Here is a 27,568-nt window from a genome sequence, read left to right as displayed (position 1 = left end):
AGCGCGCGCACACACCCACACACACATATTTCCTGTTTAGTTTTATATTAATAGTACATACATTTGACATTTTTAACAATGTTTTTGAAACAAACACGTCTCAATAAACAGATCATGTTTTTTTTAAATCAAAAAATGATGAATAGGTTAAGAAACACAATTCACAAACTACCTGCATTTTTATGAAACAAACAATGACCAAAACAACCCAAAACCCTCCAGCTGCAGTCAAACTCTCAAACTGTAACTGTTCAATTGTACATTTAGAAGAGGTTAAATTCATAACTAAGTTCAAATACATTCTTTAATATGAAATTATTTTCTCAATCAGGTTTTAAATAATGTTTTTGTTTTTCACTAAACAGTTTATGAGAGCGGAAGGATCTTCAAGGTTTACAGTCTGATCATATGTGAATGTTGTCTAAAATTTTCTTGAGCTCTCAATGCACATGCAGCACAATAAAAGGTATTTAACATATGAAATATCATCAATCGATCACACATAAGGTAAGCAAGCAGAAGGTGTATGTTCAACAAGGTTATCATTAGGAATCTAAGCATCTACAGGACATACCCTTAAAAATGCTAAAAATCTTTAAATAAGCTGTTAGTTGTTCCAATGTGAACATCTTTAGTGGCATCATAAAAGTATATACTGCATTTCTACAAATAAATAAAAACGGAAAAAAAATCAAATCAGCACTTAAGAGAGAGTTTCATGTCACAAGCATGTGGCTGTTGTATATTGAATATTGTTAGCACCAACACTGTAAATATCATGTATTTATTCAGTATTTTTGTCTTGTTTTCCAGTAAAGATATCTAAACATCCGTAAAATACTATTTTTAATAATTTACTTGAGATGAAAAATTGTGTAAGATAATAAGGCTTGTTTTTTAAGATAATATGTCTTGAATTAAGTTTACCTTTCTTACCCTACTGGCATTTTTTTAAGGTTACTAAGCTTACTAAATGTAGTTACATTTATGCTTAAAACAACAACAAAAATTGCCAACGGGGTAAGAAAAATAAACTTAATTCAAGAAATATCATATGAAATATAAAACGCTAAACTTTTAAATATTATTTCAACATCTTATGCAATTTTGCTTCTCAAGTAAACATCTCTTGTTTAGATATTTTCACTGGAAAACAAGACAAATATACTGATTAAGAAAATGATTTTTAAAGTAAAAGCAATCCATCCCAATAAGCTCACTTTGATGTGTGATGTCAAAGGAAGTGACCCTGAGTTTTACAAGGAAAGAGAGATGCAAAGAAACCTCAGAAGCATCTACTCTCTCTCTCTTTGTCACTCTGGACTTATTTGTGAGTACACTATCGTCCCCTCTGTGGTCGGCTCCACAACAGCACCCTCTACCTGCAGGGTGGAGCCGTCCAGCTGGGTAACAATGTAATGCCTCCCCTCATCATTAACGATGACCTGCGTAAGCCCCTCCTTCATTATCAACTGACTGGCTGCAAACTGCAACACTTCGTGAGGGGAACCCACGATCTGAGTGACCACGGCCATTGACTCCGCCCCCTCCTCATACCCCTGCGCTTCACTCTGTGTGTCAGTCTGGGAGGACCCGTCTCTGCACTCCTCCTCTGGCAAGTGATCTGACACCGCGGTGGTGGTGATCTCGCCCTCTCTAGCATCACCTTGTTGGCCCAACTCTGTGACAGCACAAAGCAATGCATCGAGAGCCGAGGAGGACTCAGAAACAGCGTTCCCGGGCTCCACCCCTTCTTGTCTGGCTTCCTCTATAGTCCTCTGTTCCATGAGTGCCGTCTCCCCGGATGACTCGACCAGCATGTAGCGAGTGGCAGTCCCGGGGATCTGGATCTGCCCCCCCGTCAGCTGGGCCTCGACCGATGACACCTCCTGGCCAGACGCAAAAAGCTGCCCATCCTCAGTAATGTGCAGCACTTCAGCCAAGTGGCTGGACATGGCGAGGGTCTGTAGCGTGACGGCGGCCGACTCTTCCAGCGCGTGATCGATGGCCACCTCCTCCCCGCCGTAACCCTGAATGATAATAACCTGCTGAACACCCTCTGAACTCAGTTTGCTCTCATCAGGAGCAAATGCCGCCTCTGCCTGCACGAATGCTGCGCCCTGTCCTTTTAGACGACACTCGAATGATTTGGATACGATTCCTGTCACAGACACAGGAGAGAAGAGAAAAAAAAGAGACATATAAGATCATTAAACTTGTATTCTAGGGATGGGTATCACTAGCTTCCTCATGACACATTTTCAGATTAACAATTTTTATTGATTCACATAACTGAACATAGCAAAACAAAACATGTATACACAGAATCAACATTAACCCCCACTATTACCCCTCCCCCTTCCAATCCCCAATCCCACACTGGCCCCCAACAACATCCAAGTGGTTGTACATGATATAGACACACACACAAAAAATAAATAAATAACTAAAAAATATCTGCCCCAGTTCTCCACGAACAAGTTAAACTTCCCCATTCTTCTAAATGACTCTTCTTCAAAGGCCGCCACCCTTCCCATCTCCAACCACCACTCCTGAAATGAGGGCTCTCCAGCCGACCTCCATCCCCTTAAAATTATCTGTCTGGCGAACATTACAGTGGTTAAGACCCAAGTCTTTGTGTGTCTATTTTCAACATCATTGACCGCCCCATCACCCAAAATACGCCCAAAATTTGAGTCTGGGGCAAAATGATACCCGAGTGCCCAATACATCACATACCAAACTCTGAACCTTAAACCAAAACTCCTGGATCTTAACACACCCCCAAAAGACATGGGTTATGTCACCATTCTCTGATTGGCATTGCCAGCATGTGGGTGTGTCTTTAAGAACAAGCCAGCAACAATCTAGTGGGGGGTCCAATAGAACCGATGTAAAATCTTGAATTGCATAAGGCGAACCCTTGCGTCTCTAGATTTAGACTTCACATTTTTTAGAATCCTAGCCCACTCTTCCTCCTCCGATTCCAAGTTTAAATCTTTCTCCCATAATCTCTTGAGAGCAGTTGAAGCTCTGTCCCCCAGACTCTGAATTAGCAGGAAGTAATACACTGATGCCTCATGACCTTTTCCAAAAGCAGTAATCACCACTCCCATAGTATCTGCCGCTTTAGGGGGGTGTATGCTATTCCCAAAAATAGTACAGAGCAAGTGGCGCAGCTGTAAATACCAAAAACACTGAGAGCTGGGGATCCCAAAATGTTGAACCAAATTTTCAAAGGATCTCAACACACTACTCTCATATACGTCACCGAGTGTTGTAACCCCCCTTACAATCCACTCTGACCAGCAGAAAGGGGACTTATTAATACATAATTTGGGGTTCAGCCATAAGCTCGAGGAAACATTTAGATAAATATCCGAATTAAACACTCTGGACACTTTTGCCCATACCGAGTGCAAATGCGAGATAACGGGGTGTAATTTAACTTCTCCGGTTTGTTTGATAGAAAGGCTTAGCAATGGCAAAATAGAGGCAAGAACTTCCTGTTCAATACAAAACCAGGGAGGGGCTCTTTCAGGTGGAAGCGACCAATGAGCCAAATGTCTGAGACTGAACGCTTAATAATAAAACAAAATCTTGGGTAGGCCTAGCCCACCTTTGTCAATCGGCCTATGCAGTTTACTGAAATGTAATCTGGGACGCTTACCATTCCAAATGAAAGACTTCGCTATGCTTTCAAATTGCTTGAAATAAGACAGGGGGGCATCTACGGGGAGAGACTGTAGCAGGTAGTTGAATTTTGGAATACAATTCATTTAAATAACATTAACCTTCACAATCATCGATAAATGTAATGAAGCTCACCTGCCCACATCGCTCGAAAACCTATTAATTAAAGGGTCAAAATTAACTCTAACTAAATCAGACAAATTTGCTGGGAATAAAATACCCAAAATACTTAATGCCCTGTTTGGGCCACTGGAAGGCGCCCTGCTGGAAAGCCATTACTGGACAGTACGCTGTCAGAGACAAAGCTTCGGATTTAGACCAATTGACTCTGTATCCCAAGAACTTAGAAAAGGAATTAATAATTCTGTGGAGGCAAGGCATAGATCTAGTAGTGTCAGAGACGAATAATAAAATATCACCCCTGGAAAATCATCCGCCTTACTTATCGTGGCTGCTAATGGTTCCAGGGCAAGACAGAACAATAATGGGGAAAGAGGGCAACCCTGCCAGGTGCCCCTATCCAGAGTAAAATAATCTGAAATTAATCCATTTGTTTGTACCGCCGCTACAGGGTGTCTATAAAGCAACTTAATCCATCCAATAAACATACTCCCAAACCCATACATTTCCAAAATCTTAAAAAGATAATCCCATTCTACCATATCAAATGCCTTTTCGGTGTCAAGTGAGATGGCAGCGACCAGAGTCTGATCATTCACCACTGACCACATGATATTGATGAAACGCCTAAAGTTATCAGAAGAGCTGCTACCCCAAATAAACCCCACCTGATCTATATGTATAAGAGATGTCATAACTTTACTTAATCGGTTAGCCAAAATGTTTTACAATATTCTAACGTCAAGCTGGATCAGGGAAATTGAACGGTAACTTTTACACTCGCTTGGATCTTTGTCCTTTTTAAGAATCAGACTGATCTGGGCTTGTGTCATGGTTGGCGGAGGCTTTCCATTCTTTAATGATTCCGTATAAACTTCTAACAAAAGTGGAGCCAGTTCTGTAGCATAAGCTCTAAAAAATTCAGTGGCAAAGCCATCTGGCCCCAAAGCCTTGCCTGTAGAGATCTAGATAGAATTGTTTAAAAGCAATATTAATATCAATGGCCGAGGTAAAAATTTCACCACCAGCAGATTTCACTGAGGGAATGGTAGAAAAAGACTCTCTCTGCTTTATATATTTAGCCAAAAGCTTCCCTGCTTTGTCCCCGACTCAAAGTATGACTGTCTTGCCCTGAATAGCCAAAACTACACCTTCCGCAACAAAATAGTATTATATCTGTATTTCAATCGGGTCAATTCTCTGAGGCCATCAGGCGACATTCGGTGCTTCAGCTCTGCCTTGGCACTTTTAATATTCCCTTCCAACTCCACGAGTTCTCGTGCTTTGGATTTTTTGATGAATGAGGCATACTATCTGACCCCTAAGAACCACCTTAAGTGCCTCACAAGCCACGCCCACAGATACTGAGGACCAGTTGGTCTCCATATAAACATTGTTTTCAGCCTTTAACATTTGTAGGAAATCAGGATTTTGCTAAAGGGATACATTAAAGCGCCAACTATGTGATTTATTTTTCCCTATATGTGGCAACACCTCTAAACTCATCAGGGCGTGATGAGACTATGATGTTTCCAATTGAGCAATCAACAACAGATGAAATGAAGGACTTAGATATAATTAAAAAAAAAAATCTATTCTAGAATAAATCTTATGGACTGATGAAAAAAAATTATAGTCCCTACCAGATGGGTTCAAAAGTCTCCAAATATCTGCAAGACCACAAATTTTACACATCCTGAGAAGCATCAGTGTTGCTCTAGGGGCTTACACACTTTTGCTTCACTATGATCAAGGACTGAATCCATCAATAAATTAAAGTCTCCTTCCAATATTATATCACGAGGGGTGCCAGCGGCTTGCAACGTCCCTTCAAGATCTATAAAAAAGCCCTGATCATCAGCGTTAGGTGCGTAAATATTAGCTAAAATCAACCTTTGCCCCCGAATTTCTACTAAAACAATAATGACTCTTCCTAATTTATCTTTAATCTGTTTGAGACATTTGAATTGTAGATGTTTACTTACCAATGTAATGACTCCCCTGCTCTTACTTGTGCCAGCACTAAAGAAAACATGCCCACCCCATATCTTCCCAAATTTTTCAACTTCCCCCAGAACCAAACAAACAGAAAAAAGAAAAAACATGCGTATTAACCTCGCGCATGACAGCACCAACCAGCGTCCATCCCTCTAAACTCAAACAGTCCATGTACGCCAACGAGAGTCCCCGTGACAAATTTGCCATCGGATTGCTCAAGTCTGGCGTTTCTATACAAATTTGTGAGACAGGATTACATAACAGAAGAAAATCTATAAAACAAACTCCATCCAAAAGGCAGAATAAACACAAAGAACGTGTAGATTCATTCACAAAACTGTCCCGAGGGTGTGTTCCTCCACAAAACAAGCTCCAGCTGCTAGCGGAACCAGCACACACACACTCAAAAAAGCCGTTCAGTTTCCTCGGACAGTCAAACGAATGCTCAGTGAGCCGGCTGTTCATGAGTGCAGCAGATGACCTAATCCTTCCAATGTCCTGCAAAAAATACTCCACAAATTCTCCAGCCAATAGGAGGCATAAACACAAGGAATGTGCAGATTCATCCACAACTGTCCCAAAGGAGTGTTTGTCCACAAAACAAACTACAGCCACTAGGCGGAACCAGCACAAATAGAATTAAAACAGGCGCCCAGTTTCCTCAGATGGTCAAGTGAATGTTCAGTGAGTCAAGCTCACTTGGCTGCAACGTGAGAAACACACCATGACTTCCTCAGTCCACTGATTTTATGAAAGACATCGCTTGTTGTGGGCATGTAAATATTTTGCGGCCATCCTTAATATCTATTTTCAATTTGGCCAGGAACATCAGTGCAAAAGCGAACTTCCGTTGATATAAGAGTTTCTTGCATTCCTTGAATCGATCACTTTTCTCTCGTCGAATTCGCAAAGTCTGGAAACAGGAAAATGCTGTGGTTCTTCCAAGAAAGCCTTCCTTTACTCCTTGCATCGTGTAACATGAGATCTTTATCGGATAATCTCAGAAATTTGGCCAGAATTGATCGGGGCCTATCTCCCTCAGCGGATCTCCAAGCCGGGACTTGGTGAGCTCACTTGATTTCCAGCTTATGGCCTGTTATGTCGAGCAGACTCGGGAAGAGCTCATCTAGGAATTTCACCATACCTTGGCCTTCTTCGTTCTCAGGAATTCCAACAATTTGGACGTTGTATCGCCGGCTACGATTGTCAAGGTCTTCCAGTTTTTCCCAAACGCGTTCCAAATCTACTTTGGTCACTAGTGGATTAGCAGCTAATTCTCTCTCCGATGACTCCAGATAATCGATCCATTTCTTGACATCCCCTTCTTGTAACCAACTCAGTGAATTTAATCTCCATGGAAGTGATCGATCGACGTATTACAGCAAGATCCCCAAGTACGCAACGACCTTCGCCAGCACTGCCGACATACTCGACAGCTGACGCTGAATCTCTCCCGCTGCACCGTCCAAACCGAGTCCCTGGTCTGCGGCCCTGTCAGGGGTCATGTAAGTGTGTTTTAATGTCTCCAGAGCCCGATGATTTTGAAATCTTTGACATATTGACCTTACAGAACAGTTATGGAACAGGGTGTATCGAATCTCACCGGTTTATGACACTAAAAGATTGAAAAACTAGCAAAGTGAGCAGAGCTCACTGTTCACATGTCCGACCCTCGCATGGCATCACGCAACCCCTCCTCATGATACATTAAACATCACAATACATATGTCATGATTTAATACACTGCGATGCATCACAATCAGTGCTGGGTGTAATCTGATTACAACTAACTAATTACTTTTGTACCAAAAGTAGTGTAACACATTACATTTAAATTATTGTAATAAGTTTAAAGTTAGGCTTACTGGCTTTCAATTAATTACTTTTAAGTATATTACTTGGGTTACACATCGTGTGGCAGCAGTGCAATGCATAAAATCATGCATATACGGGTCAGGAGCTTCAGTTAATGTTCACATCAACCATCAGAATGAGGAATAAAATGTGATCTCAGTGATTTCGACTGTGGCATGATTGTTGGTACAAGATGGGCTGGTTTGAGTATTTCTGTAACTGCTGATCTCCTGGGATATTCACGCACAACAGTCTCTAGAGATTATTCAGAATTGTGCCAAAAACATCCAGTGAGTTGATGAGTGAGTGAGTTGATGCCTTATTGATGAGAGAGGTCAACGGAGAATGGCCAGACTGGTTCGAGCTGACAGAAAGGCTATGGTAACTCAGATAACCCCTCAATTGTAGTGAGCAGAATAGCATCTCAGAATGCACAACATGACAAACCTTGAGGCAGATGGGCTACAACAGTAGAAGACAACATCAGGTTGAAGACAACAGAAAGCTGAGGCTGTAGTTAGCACAGGCTCACCAAAACTGGACAGCTGAAGACTGGAAAGATGTAGTCTAGTCTGATGAATCTCGATTTCTACTGAGGCACACAGATTGTAGGGTCAGAATTTGGTGCCAACAGCATGAAATGTGTCAACAGTCCAGGCTGGTGGTGGTGGTGTAATGGTGTGGGGAATGTTTTCTTGACAAACTTTAGGTCCATTAATAGCAATCAATCAATCAATGCCACAACCTATTTGAGTATTGTTGCTGACCATGTGCATCCCTTCATGGTCACAATTTCAGCATGATAATGCACCATGTCACAAAGCAAAAGTCATCTCAAACTTGTTTCATGAACATGACAATGAGTTCACAGTTCTTCAGTGGCCTTCCCAGTCACCGGATCTGAATCCAATATAACACCTTTTGGATGTGGTAGAATGGGAGATTCGCAGCATAAATGTGCAGCTGATAAATCTGCAGAAATTGCGTGATGCAATCATGTCAACATGGACCAGAATCTCAAAGGAACGTTTCCAACATCTTGTGGAATCCATGTGTGGTGATGGAAGAGCAGTAAGGATTGACACCTGTGGGAAATTATCTCTAACAGCTGTTCTGTGGTGCAGTGAGAGCTGGAGAGGGATAAAAGGGCAATCCAGACCACCAGAGGAGAGAGAGAGATGCACGATGCTGTGTGTGTGACTGAGTGCATTTGTTGCTGAAAAGCAAAACCATATGTGTTAAACTGAGTGTCAAATAAAAACATACGTTGGATTGTTCATCCGGCTCCCGCTTCCTCCTTTACAAAATGAGCAAGAGATCTGTCACACAATGCCACGAAGAATTAAGGCTGTTTTGAGAGCAAAGGGAGACCCTACTTAGTGAGTGTAAAAGTTGCTGTAGGCGCTGTTAGCCATTCTGGAACTTCCATCGGACTTAAGGTGCGGTCACACATACCTTCTCATGGCAAATTTACGTGGGCGAACATGCCATGGGCAGATGTTGAGCATGTGTGAAACCAGCAAAAATATAATTGTCAAGCAGTCTTTTTTAATGCTGCACTTTATAGTCAGTGAGACTTAAGTTAAAAGAAAAATCACAGCTAAAATTATATGCATGTGAATATTCAGTGTAGCTATGAACGAAGCACCGACCACACAGAAGTCACCACCAAACCAAGAACTTCCTATTGGTCAATGCGGCAATTTCGTCTGTCAAAGTTCACCAAACTTGAACTAGAGGCGAAATCAGCGCAAGAAAATTCTTCGCCACTGGAAGTCCATAGTGCGAAATTCACGATCACATAGATTACCATTAACCGTACATTTCCACTGGCACGTGGTGAGGGAGCGCTTTCATTTAATTTCTATGGGAATCAAGCTCCATGCTTTTGAGGTGGATTGTGGGATTGACAATGGTGTGGAGCAAGTGTGGGGTGTGGCCGATAGAGTTCAAAAAATTGAGAATCCTTAGCTTTATGCAAATGAGAAGTGGAAAACGCAGGGCGCGAGCCAATCACCGTGAGCTGAAAGCATTGACATTTGTCAGAAGCACTTTAAAATCAACTAAAATGCTGGAATTTCTGCTGTATTCATTGCTTAAATCACACCCTTATATTTAATTCCGATTTCAAACAGACTTCAAATGATGATTGCACGCATTCATTGTGGCAGTACTGAGGCTGGGTAAGCAAACGTGCGACAAATCAACACTTTTGTACATTGTGGGCTTTCAGAAATGAAGCTGGCATCTTTCCAACTGTAATCGTGCATATATAAGATGATATTATAGCTCGTGTTCTGAAAACAATAGCCACGTTTACATGCAATCAAATAATCCATTTATAATCTATCTGATAGCTCAATCAGATCGAAAAGCCGTCATGTCAAAACAAAAATGATCCGATTGAGCTGGATCCGAATGAAATTTCTATTCGATTGGAGGGGGTGGTGTAGACCACTTTTGAATGTCCATGTACTAAAATAAAATATTTGATGCCATGAGTGTACCTTCATTTACTATTACTATTATTTTGAATGGCCATGGAAAATGAAGCAATGTGATAACAATTTTACCTGGTCGCAAAAAGTAGTCTGCTAATTTACCTGATGAACTTTCACCTGTTGCTGACCCTTTATGCTTCACAGAGCTAATTTGTGCTTCTAAATCACTTGTGCCAGCTTTACATGTCATACATTCTGCTTCCCACGGATCTCGACCTGGACGAAAGCATGGGAATTTTTTGTGCAAATCTTCTGTAAATTTATACTTTCGTTTGGGCATTGTTTCCACTCAGCTGTCATTTGCTGCTACTGTCAAGCAACTGTTTGATGCCAAACACAACAGCGCTTCATGCGTTCGCGGGGAGATTGACAGGCAGGAATTTTGCCAATAGTTGCTGCAAGCCTCTTATAATCGACCAATTGGTGTGTGAGAAGGCGGGACTTACAATGAGAGGTTAAAGCAATGCAAATATGCACGTACATACAATGAAGTATTAGACCAGATGCACATCATAATGCAACTAAAGCCGAATCCCGGACATTTTCGCAAATTTAGAAATCCCGGCCGGACGCTTTTTTAAGGTCCAAAAAAGAGGACATTTCCGGGAAATAGAGGACGTACGGTCACCCTACGTTAAACTGCTTGTTGTCTTATCTAGCTAGCTAAAAACTTTAATTTACTGATTACCTTACAAAGCAAATTTTACTTACTGAAAAAACTGCAATGATCCCTCAGATCCCTTAGGTCAGTTAGTACAGTTTACTGCAGACAATCACAGTTATGGAAAGTTAAATTTAACCTTTCATCTGCAGGTGTCTCTCTGACTACTTTACTCAGAGAAGCTGTCAATCATAGCTGTCAATCATGATGTCACACCCCCTTTTTATAGCATCAAATAACTAATTAAAACCAAACTTATCAGAAAAATGAACACTTGAACATACATCAATGTGATAAGAACTACCTAAAATGACAGAAAACATCTTTGGGAAAAATTTATTTGAGGTGTACTTAGATTTTTTTGTTTGGCTCACGTCCCATCCGCTAACATGGAGGGGTGGGGTTTATGACCTATACTGCAGCCAGCCACCAGGAGGCGATCAAGATGTTTTGGCTTCACTTTTGGGGAGCTGTCATGTCGTCCATCTTTATATACAGTCTATGGTCGAGACCGTCACCAAGCAGAAAAGTGATGGTGCGTCTTCTCAGAGGTGTCAGAAACGGCAGTTGCATAACAGCGCCTTTAACTTACTAATGTTTTGAATATATTATATATATATATATATTTAAGGCATAATCTACAATCAAATTTTTTATCAAACCGCAGAATGAAGACTTTAAGACATTACAGCTTCATTTTATGTTACAGCATAACTGTCTGTAAAGCTGCTTTAAAGAGCTATACAAATAAAAATGACTTGAATATGGCGTTAAACTGTAATTATCCACTTCCACTACTACTCTAGGTTGCGGTGTGAGCCGGGCTTTCGCGACTTTCGCTAAGTTATTGTTGCTGTGAGGGGAGACTTCAGAGGAGACTTGTTAGAGATTTGGCTGAGGGTGGCATGAGCATGCTTTCAAGTAAAGAAAGATAGGAGAGTGGTCTATCAGCGACAGGAGATAACATTCACTTTACATTGTTAAGTGCCTCTGCCAGCAGCAATAAGCTGACCAAGGGTATGAAGGAAATAGTGTTAAAACTGTGGGTAACACTCTACAGTAAGTTTCTTTAGCTTAACATCCAAATCAGGAAACATCATTTCAAGTGTTTGGCAGTGAAACTGTAGATTAAACCACTGAGAGGATCTATGTGCGTGTTGTGTATGAGTACCAGCGTGCAGGTAGGCCAGGTCTGGGTTCTCGATGTCAGAATGCGTCTCCTTTAGATGGTTTCTGAAGTCCGTGGGGCCATTGGTGGCGTAGTTGCACTTGGGGCAGTTATACATCTTCACTCCCTCGTGTTTGCCCGTGTGCAGGATGTGTTTCCGAATGTTCTCTGCACAGTTTGATCTGAGAGAGGAACAGACAAAACATAAGAGGATGAACATTCTATGAATTACACATGGTCGATCTGAGGTCGAGTGAGAGAGAAAATTTCCTTTTTGAACAGCAGAATGGCTACAGAAAAAATTCATTCACAGATTCAGCATGATTCTTTCTCAAATGATTCTGCATTGATACAAAAACATTATGAATTTTAAAAAGAATCTGGTGGCACAAAGCCATCTTAACCTGCAGAGATGTGACAAAATGATTCTGTAATTGCATTGTGACTCCCGGAATGGAAATCAAATCATGAGGTGCCCACCCCTACAGAGCAGACAGTGTGCTTTGTGCTTCAATCAAAAAAAACACTGAAGAAACTGCAGTCCTGATGCTGACCAGAACACTTCTGAGGTTGTTACCGAAACACTGACCTGTAATCACACCAGGGGCAGCGGTAGGGCTTCTCGCCCGTGTGCACGCGCTTGTGACGTGTCAAGTGAGACTGTGTGGTCGAGGCAAAGTTACACAGCTGACACTTGAAGGGCCGTTCACCTGCAGCAGACAGAACAATGGCTAGATGAGACATGACAAACACTGGATGTGTGGATGGGTGTTGTAAACATGAGTGTGTGTGTGAGTTGCGTGTGCACCAGTGTTTCTGTATTTGTGTACCTGTGTGCTGGCGACGGTGTTTGGTCAGGGCGTGACGAGTGCCTCCAGCAAACCCGCAAAGATCACACAGGAAAGACTTCTCTCCTGAAAGAGGAAACACATGTTTACACATGTTGGACCAGCATTCAAAACACAGCATCTACTTGTGACCAGCAATGGTGGGGTGTGTGGGCTCAGAGCGCCCAATGTGCTCCCAGTCATTGCACTATACAATGGAAATGACTTTACTTTGGTTCAATGTCCCATATGGCTTTGATTTGAACAGAATAAATCAGTTTTAATGTCAAATTGAATAAATCAGTTAACTGCGCTAAAATATTTTTAATGGCATTAAACGTGTTTATTTAATCTCAACCGTTATAAACTCGTTATCTTTGGCAGCTCTACTACTTTTTACATATATCTATATGCAAAAATATGCATTTACATTTCAACATACTGTATAGGGTAGCGATATCAGGGTTTCTGAAGGTTTTATAAAGTTAAAATTTAAGACTTTTTAAAGACCTTTTTAAGACCAACTAAAGGTAATTTAAGTAATAAATTCAAGAGAACACAATATGTCATCGCATTACTAAATGTGAATGCCTAGGGAGCACAAGAACAGTCATATATACTGTATACAGTAGTAACACTTCAAAGTTTAAAAACGCAACTTAACAGATCTCCATTAATTTTTAATTAATTCATCAGAGCCATTGAATCAACTATTTTCACTTGAATAGTGACATGAAAAAAACAACATCCAAAAATGTACCTCAAAGCTCTGGAATAAAACATTAGTGATCACCACCAAACATTTAAAAACAAGATTTTATTCAAAGACATTTTGGTCATAAAATCTAGAAGCTCAACAAAAGGAGCATAGATGATTTTCTTTTCTTTTGTTATAAGAACATCCCAATGATTCTGCAATCTAAATGTAAACACTGTGCTACTCATTTGACATGATTCACGAATGGCAAAGAGACATGCCAAGGTTGGGGTGGATTATCTTTTGTACTATAGGTGGCGCTGTCTCCAAACTGCTCAGGTACATTCACGACGTGATGTCAATGATGCATACCAAATTAATCTAATTAATCTGGCAATGCATTCAAAAGATATTTAACTTTTTGATAAAAATCAATATGCCCGAGAGGCAGTATATGGCTGATATGGGTATCCTTAAAATCCCCATAACCTACAGAATTCATAGACACCAAACTCATGATTTTAGGACATACGGTTCAAAAGTCACGGGGAAAAATAGCAATTTTTCACATTTCTTAACTTTGCATGTACCCTCAGACCATGGTCCTGATGATGAATACCAAGTTTCGTTTCAATACGACAAACTGTTGCCAAGATACAGCCTCTCTTCCTGTTTTCCTGACTTCGTTAAATTTTTATTAATGTCATTTTTCAACAAAACCAGAAATTGGTATTATTCATTCTGTGCGGATCAATCTTGAGATTATTTTGAGCCATTGTTTAGGAAAATTGGTCAAAGTTTGAAGGAATATTAGTGAATAAACGATAAACGTCATAATCCAAGATGGTGGCCACTGTAATGGGTGGAGTTTTAATTTAAGGCATCCATTTGTATCGTCAGGAGGAGAGTAAGTACATGCAAACATAATTTGTTTCTAGGACAAATGGTTCAAAAGACAGGAGCAAAATAAAAGTAAATTTTTGAACTGGTGGTGGTGCTAGAGTTTGTCCTAAAGACCCCAAATTTGATATGGGGTCTATTCGATCCCAGAAATCACTCTTCACTTTAAAATGACTTAAACACAATGAGAAACTAATCCTTTATGCAACATTTAATACCATGACCGTATAAATTTAAGACTTTTTTCAGTCTTGCAGAAACCCTGGATATACTTGTCAATGAAACAATGACACAAAATAAAGATTAAAACATACATTTAATTAAAACATATAAACGAGTGATACATGCGTTCGTCAGGTTTCTCTCTCCTCTCTCACACATGGAGCATTGCAGGGTTTGAAGCGGGTAGTTGTTTCATTCAAAGAGTGCCGGTACTGACACCCTTTATTAGCCCTTCTGTGATTTGCTGTTCAGACTGATCTGTGGTTAAATGTCAGCTACAGACCGCAGTGTGAGAAGAAACGGTGAAATGCGCTTGGAAAGTTGCTTTCTCAGATCGGCTTGGGCTGAATTAAAGTTTTGAAAACTTTTTTGAAGATGCTATATAGAATAATGTTCAGAATATTTTTTCTCCTCTCTCCTTGTCTCTGAAAATGTCCGGACTTTAAAATCTTCTTCTGAACACTATTTTTAAGTGGAGTTTCGGGAACGAGGCAACTACGGTGCATTGTAAACACATTTAACCAGGAACTAGTGAGCCGCATTATTTCAAAGTGGAAGTACATCATGAAGTTTAGAGCAAGTAGTCCGTTAGTTTATAATCAGACTAAAATTCTATTAATAATGCAATCCTAATCACTAACGCTAACGCTCACACACATTATGATCCTGATACTGTGAGATGAGGAGTTGGTGTACCTGTGTGTGTTCTCTGGTGGTCTTTCATAGCAGAAAGCGTGAGGAAGGCGTAATGACAGGAGGGCCAGCTGCACTTGTAGGGTTTGTCTCCCGTGTGCAGCTTCATGTGATTATTCAGTGCCCATTTCTCACTGAAGCTCCGCTCACACAACTCACACTCAAACTTCCTGATGCAAACAAAACAACACACGTCAAAAGTTAACAGATGTCACATCTACATGCATATGTTTGTCATCAATGGGAAGCTGAGACTTCTGGTAAAGACACATAGCAATGCATAAGCGTGTCATAATTCATATCTGATAAATGAGTTTTTGACTTTTTTCACCAATATATCACAAGTAACTACTTTTATAGTTTTTATTTGACTAATTTCAAGCAAGACTAAGGACAAGCAAGTTGTTCAATACCTTTCTTTGGGTTGGCCCAGTCCGTGTTTCCCCAGTAGATGAGTGTTCAAATGTTTCTTCATCACAAATGCCCATCTGTAACACACACGGACAATATCACTGCATATGCTAGCTCTGTATATCTGAACTCTTTTTAATATTTCCATAAATATTTCCATCTGTGATGATTGCACTACATGATGCTGTGTAATTCAGTGTAACTCCAGTACAGTATACAGCAAATAGAACTGACTTCACAGAGAAGCACTGATGAATAATATACAGAAACACTGTATTCACTCATACTGAATATGTATTCATATTGATCACACATTCCTTTCCAGAACTAAGGCCACTGAAAAAGTGGGCAGTCACTGTTGTGTAACAGTCACAGCACAGTAATTTCAAGTAATACAGTCAAATAAGCATGAATCTCTGAATAAGTTGCATATTCATTATCATTTATTGAATGAAAAACCACTAATATAGTAATGGGTGGAACGCCGCCCAATGTAAAAAAAAAAAAAAAAAAAAAAGAGTAAAGTACATATAAAAATTTGTAAAAAAAATTATCCCCTTTTCTCCCAATTTGGAATGCCCAATTCCCACTACTTAGTAGGTCCTCGTGGTGGTGCGGTTACTCACCTCAATCCGGGTGGCGGAGGACAAGTCTCAGTTGCCTCCGCTTCTGAGACCGTCAATCCGCGCATCTTATCACGTGGCTCCGCATGCGGGGGCTCATGCTACTCTCCACGATCCACGCACAACTTACCACGCGCCACATTGAGAGCGAGAACCACTAATCACGACCACAAGGAGGTTACCCCATGTGACTCTACCCTCCCTAGCAACCGGGCCAATTTGGTTGCTTAGGAGACCTGGCTGGAGTCACTCAGGACACCCTGGATTCGAACTCGTGACTCCAGGGGTGGTAGTCAGCATCAATACTCGCTGAGCTACCCAGGCCCCTGTAAAAGTACATTTTTGAGAATAAAAATTAACTTGGGTAGGTAAGCATATAAAGTACCCTCAGTTAAACCTATTCTTAAAAGTATTTTTGTTTTTTTCAAAAAAGTTACTTAAGTAAATGTAACAGAGTAAATTTAGTGTGTTACTACCTACCTCTGATGACAGTTAGTGATGTTGTTTGTTTTATGCTGGGAGACATGATTTGATCTTTATCAGAAGAGCTTCACACAAATGTCTAGATCTACTGAACATAGCGTAAACGCACTGTGTTAGCAATATTCAACAATCACCATTCTGACTGTACATGTAAACTCACCCGCAGATGTGACACTTGTACTCTCTCATGCCCAGATGTCTCTTGACATGGTTGCGAGCATCACCCAACTGAGCAGTGGCAAAGTTACAGATCTTGCACATGAAGGGTTTGGATCCTGAAGAGAAAGAACAACAAAAGACCTGCTTCATCATATTGAAAATCCTGACAAAATAAAGTTCCGGAAGGTAATATTAAACCAATATCACATCACAATGAGTATTTCAGCATTTCTTTAACTTTTTTGTCAAAATCATCATAATTATTTCTTTCTTCACTGGTTAGTTACACATACAAGGGCTTGCATGAAACAAAAACTATGTTCTGTAAAAGCAATATGACCTCACTTTTTTGCTTATTTACTTCAGGAACATTTCTGTAATGATTGTCTTTTTCACGCATTGGCTCTCATTCATGAAACATGAGCAGAACGATTTTGTGTAAATTAGGGCACCCAAGCAACGAACATTTTTAATCAAATTAATTATATTATTTACTGATTAATTAATCAAATTAATTGTAATTAATCACATATAGAAATACAGGTATTTACTAAGAAGGCCCTTAAATAAAAATAATTTAGTATATACTGTAATAATTAAAATAACTCTATTATACTCAGATGCACAGGTATATGTCTAAACCTGTTGGGCATTACTGCCTGCCGCACCTCTGCCAGTGCGTTCAGTCCTCCAGCTATCTATGTATGTATAATAAATACAATCTATAATTCTGATATTTTAAATATATTATATAATATACATATTTTGTGGTTGCAAACAAGCAAAGTAGTTTAACGTAGTTTGAAACTTTGAAAAACACATCTGGAGATCCCTGTATGCTGTTTTGCTCTGTCCAGCTGTCAAGCTCATGATGGAACATGTGAAAATAAGTGTTTCCTAAGAAGACCAAGGACATTTTCCCAATGAAGTATAATTATTATAGTAAATATTTAGATTGTTAAAGTTTATGAATGACAAAATTCTGATATATAGTATTAATAATATAAAACAAATAGCCTATGAGCATCTATGAACACACAAGATCTATCCTTACATGCAATTCTAAATTAGTTTTTCTCTGTACCTGTGTGTGTGCGAACATGAGCTAGGAAAGCCATGGAGTTGCTGCTCTTGCAGACTTTGCCGCAGTACTTGCATACACTGCCCTGGTTCTCCTGGCGCTCTCGGTTGATCTGCTCCGTGTCCTCCAGCACATACTTGTTCACTTCTCTCAGCAGCTCCTCGTGCTTCTCTTTGATGTGAATGAACAGTTCCTGCTCTGTCTGGCATGGCTCGTTGCATCGGACACATTTGAAGCTGGCACCTCCTTCTGGAAGATCCTCGGTGCTTCCCTGCTCGTTGCGCATATGCGCAGCACTGCTCAAGTGCTGCTGCAAGTTACTCTCGGTGTAGAAGGACTTCCCACAGAGCAGGCAATGGAAATGCTTCTCCTTGGATGGATGCTTCATGGAGATATGGACATTTAGGCCGCTTAAGCCATCTGCCAAAAACCCACAGTCCTCACAGCGGATGTGTGTATTCCGTGTGGTGGTCTTTGTCTTAGACCCTGTTTTAGGCTTTCTGACACCCTGATGTGGTGATGCACCTGTAGTCTGATCTCTGGCCTGTGGTGGCTTGGGCTCTACTAAGGCTTTTAAGGGAAAGATGCAGGCGTCAAATACTATCGCGCCAAGAAGGTGCTTCTGCCCAGAGGGACTGTCCCCTCCTAAGTCAGCCATTTCATCCTCATCAAACATGTTTTCCTCCTCCATGTCCTCTAACACAGTGTCTTTCTCTGTCACCACTGACTGGATTACATTAAATGCACCTGAGTCAGTTGGGTTAGCTGATGATTCTTGGCTCTCATCGGATGCTTGTTCTGCTTCTTCTTCATTTGTACGGTTCTTCTCACCTCCATTTGCCAAATCCTCTGCAACTTCAGTTGTGGCAGTTTCAGCTGTCAGATCAGAACCGTCACAGCCCAGTTCTGATCCTTCAAGCATCTCCTGGTCATCACAGGTGGATTCAGCCGGATCTTTATTGACACTTCGGTTCTTTCTCTCCAGATATCTCTGACGTTTTTGCTTGTGTTTCTCTGTGGCTGCATGCCGAAACATCTCTCTGCGTGTGACAGTGTAGTAGCTGCACGCTAGACAAACAAACTCAAAGTCTTTTGTGTGCTTACGTCGCACATGGAGAGCAAGAGATGGCGTCGAGTGAGCGACAAAGTCACACTGAGTGCAGGAGTTACATAAGTCATACTTGCTTTTCTTACAAGGTACACCTGGGGTATTCTCATCCACATCGTCAATAGTCGTCTCGATCTCTGCTACTTTGTTTCCCAGTTCTGCCTCATCTTCCTTCGCCCGACCTGGCTGTTCAGCATCTAGCAGAACTACCCCAGTGCCTTCACTTCCAGCTTCTTGCATTTTGTTGATGTGCTTTTTGGTTTCACAGTGGCGGTCCATGTCACCTTTTGTCACACAGTAGTAGTTGCACAACTTGCAAACAAAGCTGTAGAGGCGACTGTGCCTGCGTCGTATATGCACACTAAGGTTGGTGGCATTGGAAGCAACGAGCCCACAATGACTACAAACTGTCAAGTTAGATGTCTTTGGCCTGCCTCGCTTCCGTTTGTTACCTACAGCCTCGGCCTGCTCTGCTACAGGTGACACATTGTCCGCTTCCTGAACCTCCTCATGAGTGTCACTGTCATCCATTTCTCCATCCTCTCTTTTATCACCCGAAAGAATCACAAGGATCTTCTCAACGCAGTCTTTAAACAGAGGGCTAATGTTCATCTCTTTGGCCACCTGTTGGTGGGCTTCTCCTAACAGGTGGATCTCCATGGCCTCTGTAGTGGTGGTGTAGTAGTCACAGGCCTTGCAGTGGAAACGGTGCACTGACGGATGATGCATTTTGATGTGTTGCGCCAACATTACTGAACTGTTGGCCGTGAAGCTGCACGTATTGCACTGATGCTGCGACCAGAAACCTGCAGAACGTGTCGGCATCCTTGCCACATGTGGTGGGGAAACCAATTCTTGAGGCGTCATTGTCTCCTGTTTCTCTGACATCTTTTTTTTGTGCTTGTTGCTCGAGCAGTGCTTCTCATAATCGCACTTCGCAACACAAGAATAGCTGCAGAAGTCACAGAAGTAGTTCATTTCTTTAGTGTGTCGCCTCTTGACATGTGTGTCCAGACTGAGTCTGTCTCTGAATTTATGTCCACAGTAAGAACATGCATGTGCAGTTTTAGACTTTGAATGCCTTTGATTTTTATGGTTCTCATCATGTCCAACCAACCCACCATTTTCTTTACTTTCCTCCTTACTTTCTGAATCAAAACTGCAACACGCTTGTGCATTGTCGCCATCTTTAAGGGTCTTGTTTGTGTCATCAACATCCTTTTCGGGTCTACATGTGGTGGGCTCCACCATTTCCAGCAGCATCTGAGTGGGACTGCTTCTTCCAACCTGAGAGGTACCAACAACCTTCTCTGATGTGACAGACTGGTCTCTGAAAGGCTGATGTTTGTGTTGGCTCACTGTTTCGACTGTGTACTCTTTTGGTTCTTTGTCATTGTTCACTTCCTTTGAAGTGTTTTCCAGTTGAGATTCTGAGAGTTGTGTTTGGCTGTTGCTTTCTTGTAATCCTGTTGTCTTCTGCATGGAATTCATCCCTGGTGCAGTTGTGAAAGAGTTCTTTTCACTGTCGATCTGTAAACCTGCTTCCTTATGAGAGTGTTTCCTTTTTGAATGAATTTTCAGTGCAGTTTGAGTTTTTGCTACAAAATTGCACAGTGAACAAACCAAAGCATCAGTTATTTCTGAAGAGTCATGTACATCAGACCGTTCCTCTGCTGTAGCTGTAACAGCATGCTCAGTTTCTTCTGCAACAGACCCATTTCCTGATTCATCATATTCTTTAGCTGTTTTAGGTGAAACATCTTCTGCATCAGTATCACTGGTCTTGTTCTTATGTAGGCTCTTCTCCTCTGAAATTTCCTTTCCAGATCTTAATTTCTGTTTTGGGTTTGGATAGTCCATTTTGCTGTCCGTTCTCTAGAAATATTCAGCAGGCTTCATTTAAAGGATCCATTGACCTTTTCAAAAGAGTGCTGTGGAAAAAAAAAATATTTAGGAAAAAAAAAAAAAAAATCATTGTAAAATACTTCACTGTATTAATGTAATTTCACACAATTAGTATTAAATGCATCAACAGTACTAACATGTTATCAACATAGTGTGCCAGCAGCAAGATACAGGGAACAAAATGATATGTTATACTGCACCATTCATGTTCTAAAGGCTCTCTGATGGTTAAACCTGTGTGTATGTGTTTCTGTTTAGGGATGTATGCAAATTATCATCCTGGAAAATGTCAAGGGCTGTTTCTGTGGGCACTAACTTTTTGACCTGTTTGATCTCCAGTCAAAAGTTTATCGTACTGTGAATTTCTGAAGACACTCTTGGTGTTTAGCCCAAATCATATTACACACATCATGAAATCATTGTTTTAAGGAATGAAGGATACACTTTTCTTGCATAGAATGAACCTTTTTTTTTTTTTGACAAAATACTAAAAACTGGAAACTCCAGTGTTACGTATGTGACATTTGCAGTGAAAACGTGAACTTCACCTTCATGTACAAAGTGCTCTGTTCACTGCCTGTATATCGAACCATTATACAGTGCATCCGGAAAGTATTCACAGCGCTTCACTTTTTCCACATTTTGTTATGTTACAGCCTTATTCCAAAATGGATTAAATTCATTATTTTCCTCAAAATTCTACAAACAATACCCTATAATGACAATGTGAAAGGAGGTTGTTTGAAATCTTTTAAATTTATAAAAAAAAATTAAAAAAAAATCTCTGGTACATAAGTATTCACAGCCTTTGCTCAATACTTTGTTGAAGCACCTTTGGCACCAATTACAGCCTCAAGTCTTTTTGAGTATAATTTTGGGCAGTTTCTCCCATTCTTCTTTGCAGGACCTCTCAAGCTCCATCAGGTTGGATGGGGAGTGTCGGTGCACAGCCATTTTCAGATCTCTCCAGAGATGTTCAATCGGGTTCAAGTCTGGGCTCTGGCTGGGCCACTCAAGGACATTCACAGAGTTGTCCCGGAGCCACTCCTTTGTTATCTTGGCTGTGTGCTTAGGGTCGTTGTCCTGTTGGAAGATGAACATTTCGCCCCAGGTCCAGAGCACTCTGGAGCAGGTTTTCATCAAGTATGTCTCTGTACATTGCTGCATTCATCTTTCCCTCGATCCTGACTAGTCTCCCAGTTCCTGCCGCTGAAAAACATCCCCACAGCATGATGCTGCCACCACCATGCTTCACTGTAGGGATGGTATTGGCCAAGTGATGAGCGGTGCCTGGTTTCCTCCAGACATGACGCTTGCTATTCAGGCCAAAGAGTTCAATCTTTGGTTCTCATGGTCTGAGAGTCCTTCAGGTGCCTTTTGGCAAACTCCAGGTGGGCTGTCATGTGCCTTTTACTGAGGAGTGGCTTCCGTCTGGCCACTCTACCATACAGGCCTGATTGGTGGAGTGCTGCAGAGATGGTTGTTCTTCCGGAAGGTTCTCCTCTCTCCACAAAGAAATGCTGGAGCTCTGTCAGAGTGACCATCGGGTTCTTGGTCACCTCCCTGACTAAAGCCCTTCTCCACCGTTTGCTCAGTTTGGCCAGGCAGCCAGCTTTAGGAAGAGTCCTGGTGGTTCCAAACTTCTTCCATTTACGGATGATGGAGGCCACTGTGCTCATTGGGACCTTCAATGCTGCAGACATTTTTCTGTACCCTTCCCCAGATCTGTGCCTCGATACAATCCTGTCTCGGAGGTCTACAGACAATTCCTTGGACTTCATGGCTTGGTTTGTGCTCTGACATGCACTGTTAACTGTGGGACCTTACATAGACAGGTGTGTGCCTTTCCAAATCATGTCCAATCAATTGAATTTACCACAGGTGGACTCCAATCAAGTTGTAGAAACATCTCAAGGATGATCAGTGGAAACAGGATGCACCTGAGCTCAATTTTGAGTGTCATGGCAAAAGCTGTGAATACTTATGTACATGTGACGTTTTTTATTTTTAATAAATTTTCAAACAAACTTCTTTCATGTTGTCATTATGGGGTATTGTTTGTAGAATTTTGAGGAAAATAATGAATTTAATCCATTTTGAAATAAGGCTGTAACATAACAAAATGTGGAAAAAGTGAAGCGCTGTGAATACTTTCCGGATGCACTGTATGTATAATCATAGACCCCTGCAGATAGAGTCCAGAAATAAGACATTTTTCAGTCTTTACAATTTTTTTTTTTACAGTTTAGATCAGGAAATTAACTTGCATTACGGACTTAACAAAAATGAACATGAGTTTTTGGGATACCACACACTTTGTAAAAATCCTGTGAATTGAAATGCACAATCTAGAAATAATAATAGCCACAGAATATAGAAGGGTTGGCACCCCTATGATCATGTAATATTTAATTTTCATTCATTGTCGTTTTCACATAAAAACAACCTGACATCTCTTCGTGACAGTTGTGAAAGTAGCTGTTACAGGTAAAACAATCCAAAATGCTTTGAAACCTGCAGATTTTGACCTTTGAGACTTCAGTATATCATCCATCAAGGCTGCATGATCAAATAAGACTGAAATCGCCATATGGCGATTCACCATTTCTACACCTTAAAAATTTAGTCCATTCACCGCTTCAGTCAGCGTTGCGTGAGCGAGCAGAACCTTGTAGGCTGTGTGAGGCAAACGCTGAGCAGCGCAGCAATATTAAATTATGTTTATCATATTTGTTTAAATCTTAACATTTGTCAAAATTACCCCTTCCTAACTGTTGAATATAGATGCAGAAAGCTTGAAACACGTCACAGATCAAAGCAATAGTCAGTGATCTACCAGAATCATCATGGAAAAACAACGAGCAGTGGATATTTGATTTCTCTCATTGATATCCGTATAATTTTATATGAAATGTCAGTAACAGTCTCATCTGTAATGCATTATTATGGGTGTTTAAAGTAAAGAAGGTAGACCATTTGTTCATCATACTTAACATCAATGTAAGTTAGCTTTGTACACAGAGTATCAACTTATTTGAATTAATTTTGTTTGAGTGATATAAACTTGACCTCTAAAATGTTACGTACATGAAATAGCACTGAAATGACAAACTAAGTGTATGTATTTCTCAGACATTTCCTTGTCTTTCTGGGAAATGATTATTGTTAACATAAAGCGAAAATAAAGAGTAATTTGATCTTTCCTTTCCAACCATGAAATATGGCTGTTTGAAAACATTTGTAAAATGATGCACCCCTCTTGTGAGGTGGATAAACAATGCAATTTCCTAAAAAAATAAATACAAATCATTATAGTACTACAATACAGTGAATAATCGAACAATTTAAAAGGGGTTCTGTTCTTTTGCTTAAAACTTTATTTTTCCATGGTATTAAATGATGATTAAAAAATGCTGTTAAACAATTGTATCACTTGACACTTCTATGTGACACAATGAAAGAAAAATATATTAAAATGACCACCAGGATATAATGTGACAGAGAAAAACTTGTAAATGAGGTCTTATTGGTATTTTTAAGTAATCCCTTCATTATAATCCATTTTATTGACATCTTTTATGCATCATGTGCTTCCAAACCGAAGAAAATTGTTTTGTTAACATAAGAAAGCGCGATGCAATAAAGTTAAGCATGAGACATAAGATCATGTGTGAAATTGAGCTCTTAATACACAGTTAAACTGTGCATTTCTTCATTACTGTATTTCTGTAATTACATAATAATCATAAATTACAGCGGAAAAGACTGAAGTATGTGAGTGCTAAAATGAGTTTTGAATGTGTAGATGTTAATTTCATGACAGCGTAACATACATTTCTCAAGTCGTGTGTATAAAGGGCAGATCACATATGGACTCAATTATTCAAACTTTTCAGGGTTTTACAGAATAAAATGAGTTTTTATTTGTGACGTCTCATAATCTGCGGATTGAATCTCATGTTACAGACGTGGAAACACAAGATACATAAAAGTGAAATACTGATGAGAACTTGACAAACAAACTCAATAACTCGCTATTATACTGAAAGATCTCAAACTGTTTGATTTCTTATCATATAGAAGCTGCTTCTTTCAGCAAACTAAGTGTCAAAATGTAACGTTAATTTAATCATTTTATGATGTTTATCTTTCATCTCTAACATAAAACTGATCCTACAGTCTGTCCTATTTACTTCCTTTTAACGTGACTCTTTCTTGGACTGGCGTGACTTTCTTCCAATCCAAAGGCTCATTTCTTGCGCTCGTCCAATAGAAACACAGGAAAGGCGGGTTTTCGCGGCTGTGCTGGAAACGACGGCGGCAGAGAGGCCCAAAAAGCGCATCATACATGACTTCCAAATGCTCCACTTAACGCGGTACTAACCGACTGGAACATAGTTAAAATGTATATGCAACAATTCTAAACACCGGATCTGTGTTCATATTGCCAATAAAAGTTGTGTTTGAATGTAATTACCTGAGATGTTGCTCGTAATCCTCCACTCCGCGCTTTCTGCTCTTGGTCACAAATGGCGCGCCGTAGTCGGCACGCTGTGACGTCACAGAAGCGCAGCGACTGTTTTCGGTCGACAGGAGGCGCTGCATCACGGGGCGTTTTTATTCTTCACACTCCAATCGTGTGCTGTTCGGTTATTTACAACGTGCTGTTTTGCTGTAATTTAGAATATGCTGTACACGTTTCCTTAAACATAACCAAACATTTGTTGTTATGTTTTTTTATCACCAAAACACAACCACAGAATTATCTTCTTTTAGTTGAGTACTTTCAGTCACAGGAGTCACTTCTTTAACCACCCAGAAGGGCATCTTGTACACAAACTTTTCGCACGCAAACGCTTTCAAATTTCTCTTGATCAAAGATGGCGCTAAATCTAATCTCTGCTCTTAATTAATTCATAATTTTCATCTAACATCAACATTTCCTTTGAAGTAAATTATTGTAATTGAATTAGAGTAATTGTGATTTTAAACTATGTTTGATATTAACATTATAATGCATATTTATTAATGGCAGATTTGTGGACACAGTAATTAATTTTAAAATAATAATAAAAGTAGGCTAATAAAATATTGTTTTTAACTTTGAAGTGAAAAGGTAAAGGCAAAGATGACCCCTGAGAATTGGGACAGAAGACCCCAGTTGCTGGTGTTAATCTTAATCTTGTTTCATTTAATAAATCATGGAGTTATTAATAATTATTATTTATTATGATCATGAATTAGATATACAATTCAAACATCTTCATTATTCATCATAACCTATTGACCTGTTTCAGTGACGTCACTTTTTCCTTGCAGCCATCATATTTCAAATCAATCAAATCAAATCACTTTATTGTCACACAGCCATATACACAAGTGCAATGGTGTGTGAAATTCTTGGGTGCAGTTCCAATCAACATAGCAGTCATGACAGTGATGAGACATATACCAATTTACAATAACATCAAATTAACACAACACAATTTAAACATCTGTTATACACATAATTACACTCAACAATATACAAATAATAACATACACTGTACAGTATACAATACGCTGTTTTTGTTTTTGTTTTTTGTTTTTTGTTTTTTTTTTACTATATAGATACACATTATTCAATAAAAATTAAAATATATATATAAAAAAAAGTATATATATATATATATATATATATATATATATATATATATATAGAATGTACAGTATTGCACTGTATTGACATTCAGGCTGTCGGTTGATAGTCAGTTGTTAAGAGAGAATATAATATAATAATAATATAATTTATGACAGTCCGGTGTGAGATATAAGAGTAAGAGTAATAAAGTGCAGTGCTGATGTATATTGATCATGAGAGATCAAGAGTTCAGAAGTCTGATTGCTTGGGGGAAGAAGCTATCATGGAGTCGGCTGGTGCGGGTCCTGATGCTGCGATACCGCCTACCTGATGGTAACAGTGAGAACAGCCCATGGCTCGGGTGGCTGGAGTCTCTGATGATCCTCCGAGCTTTTTTCACACACCGCCTTGTATATATTTCCTGGAGGGAGGGAAGCTCACCTCCGATGATGTGTTTGGCAGTTCGCACCACCCTTTGCAGTGCTTTGCAGTTGTGGGCGGTGCCATTGCCGTACCAGGCGGAGATGCAGCCAGTCAGGATGCTCTCCACAGTGCAGGTGTAGAACCGTGTGAGGATGTGGCGGTTCATTCCAAACTTCCTCAGCCGTCTCAGGAAGAAGAGGCGCTGATGAGCCTTCTTCACAACGACTTCAGTGTGGACGGACCATGTGAGTTCCTCAGTGATGTGGACACCCAGGAACTTGAAGCTGCTGACTCTCTCCACTGGTGCTCCATTGATGGTGATGGGACTGTGTTCTCTGTCTTTTCTTCTGAAGTCCACCACAAGCTCATTTGTCTTACTGACGTTGAGGGAGAGGTTGTGCTCCTGACACCAGTGTGTCAG

The 27,568-nt window shown here is 40.2% G+C and overlaps 1 protein-coding gene across 1 annotated transcript; it reads right to left on the bottom strand.

Annotated features, from left to right (window-relative positions):
* Positions 1–344: 344 nt before the first annotated feature.
* On the bottom strand, positions 345–25,654 carry LOC127452516 (zinc finger protein 407-like). The gene is made up of 9 exons (XM_051718012.1): positions 25,582–25,654; positions 18,095–21,130; positions 17,012–17,126; positions 15,748–15,822; positions 15,338–15,504; positions 12,826–12,909; positions 12,585–12,705; positions 11,999–12,177; positions 345–2,161 (listed from the first exon to the last, which is right to left on the bottom strand). The coding sequence occupies exons 2-9, from the start codon at positions 21,057–21,059 to the stop codon at positions 1,314–1,316; spliced, it is 4,554 nt and encodes a 1,517-aa protein (XP_051573972.1). The 5' UTR covers positions 21,060–21,130; positions 25,582–25,654; the 3' UTR covers positions 345–1,313.
* Positions 25,655–27,568: the final 1,914 nt, after the last annotated feature.

Source organism: Myxocyprinus asiaticus, chromosome 15 (assembly GCF_019703515.2).
Source record: "Myxocyprinus asiaticus isolate MX2 ecotype Aquarium Trade chromosome 15, UBuf_Myxa_2, whole genome shotgun sequence".
In the NCBI taxonomy this organism is placed as follows: Eukaryota; Metazoa; Chordata; class Actinopteri; order Cypriniformes; family Catostomidae; genus Myxocyprinus; species Myxocyprinus asiaticus.
This window is presented reverse-complemented; position numbering and strand designations above follow the sequence as displayed.

Coding starts and splice junctions, on each gene's coding strand:
- LOC127452516 (XM_051718012.1), bottom strand. CDS start 21,059: ATGGACTATCCAAACCCAAAACAGAAATTAAGATCTGGAAAGGAAATT. Junction 12,910..15,337: donor CCACCAGAGAACACACACAG/GTACACCAACTC, acceptor TTCCTCTTTCAG/GAGAGAAGTCTTTCCTGTGT. Junction 12,178..12,584: donor TGCCCCTGGTGTGATTACAG/GTCAGTGTTTCG, acceptor TTCCTCTCTCAG/ATCAAACTGTGCAGAGAACA.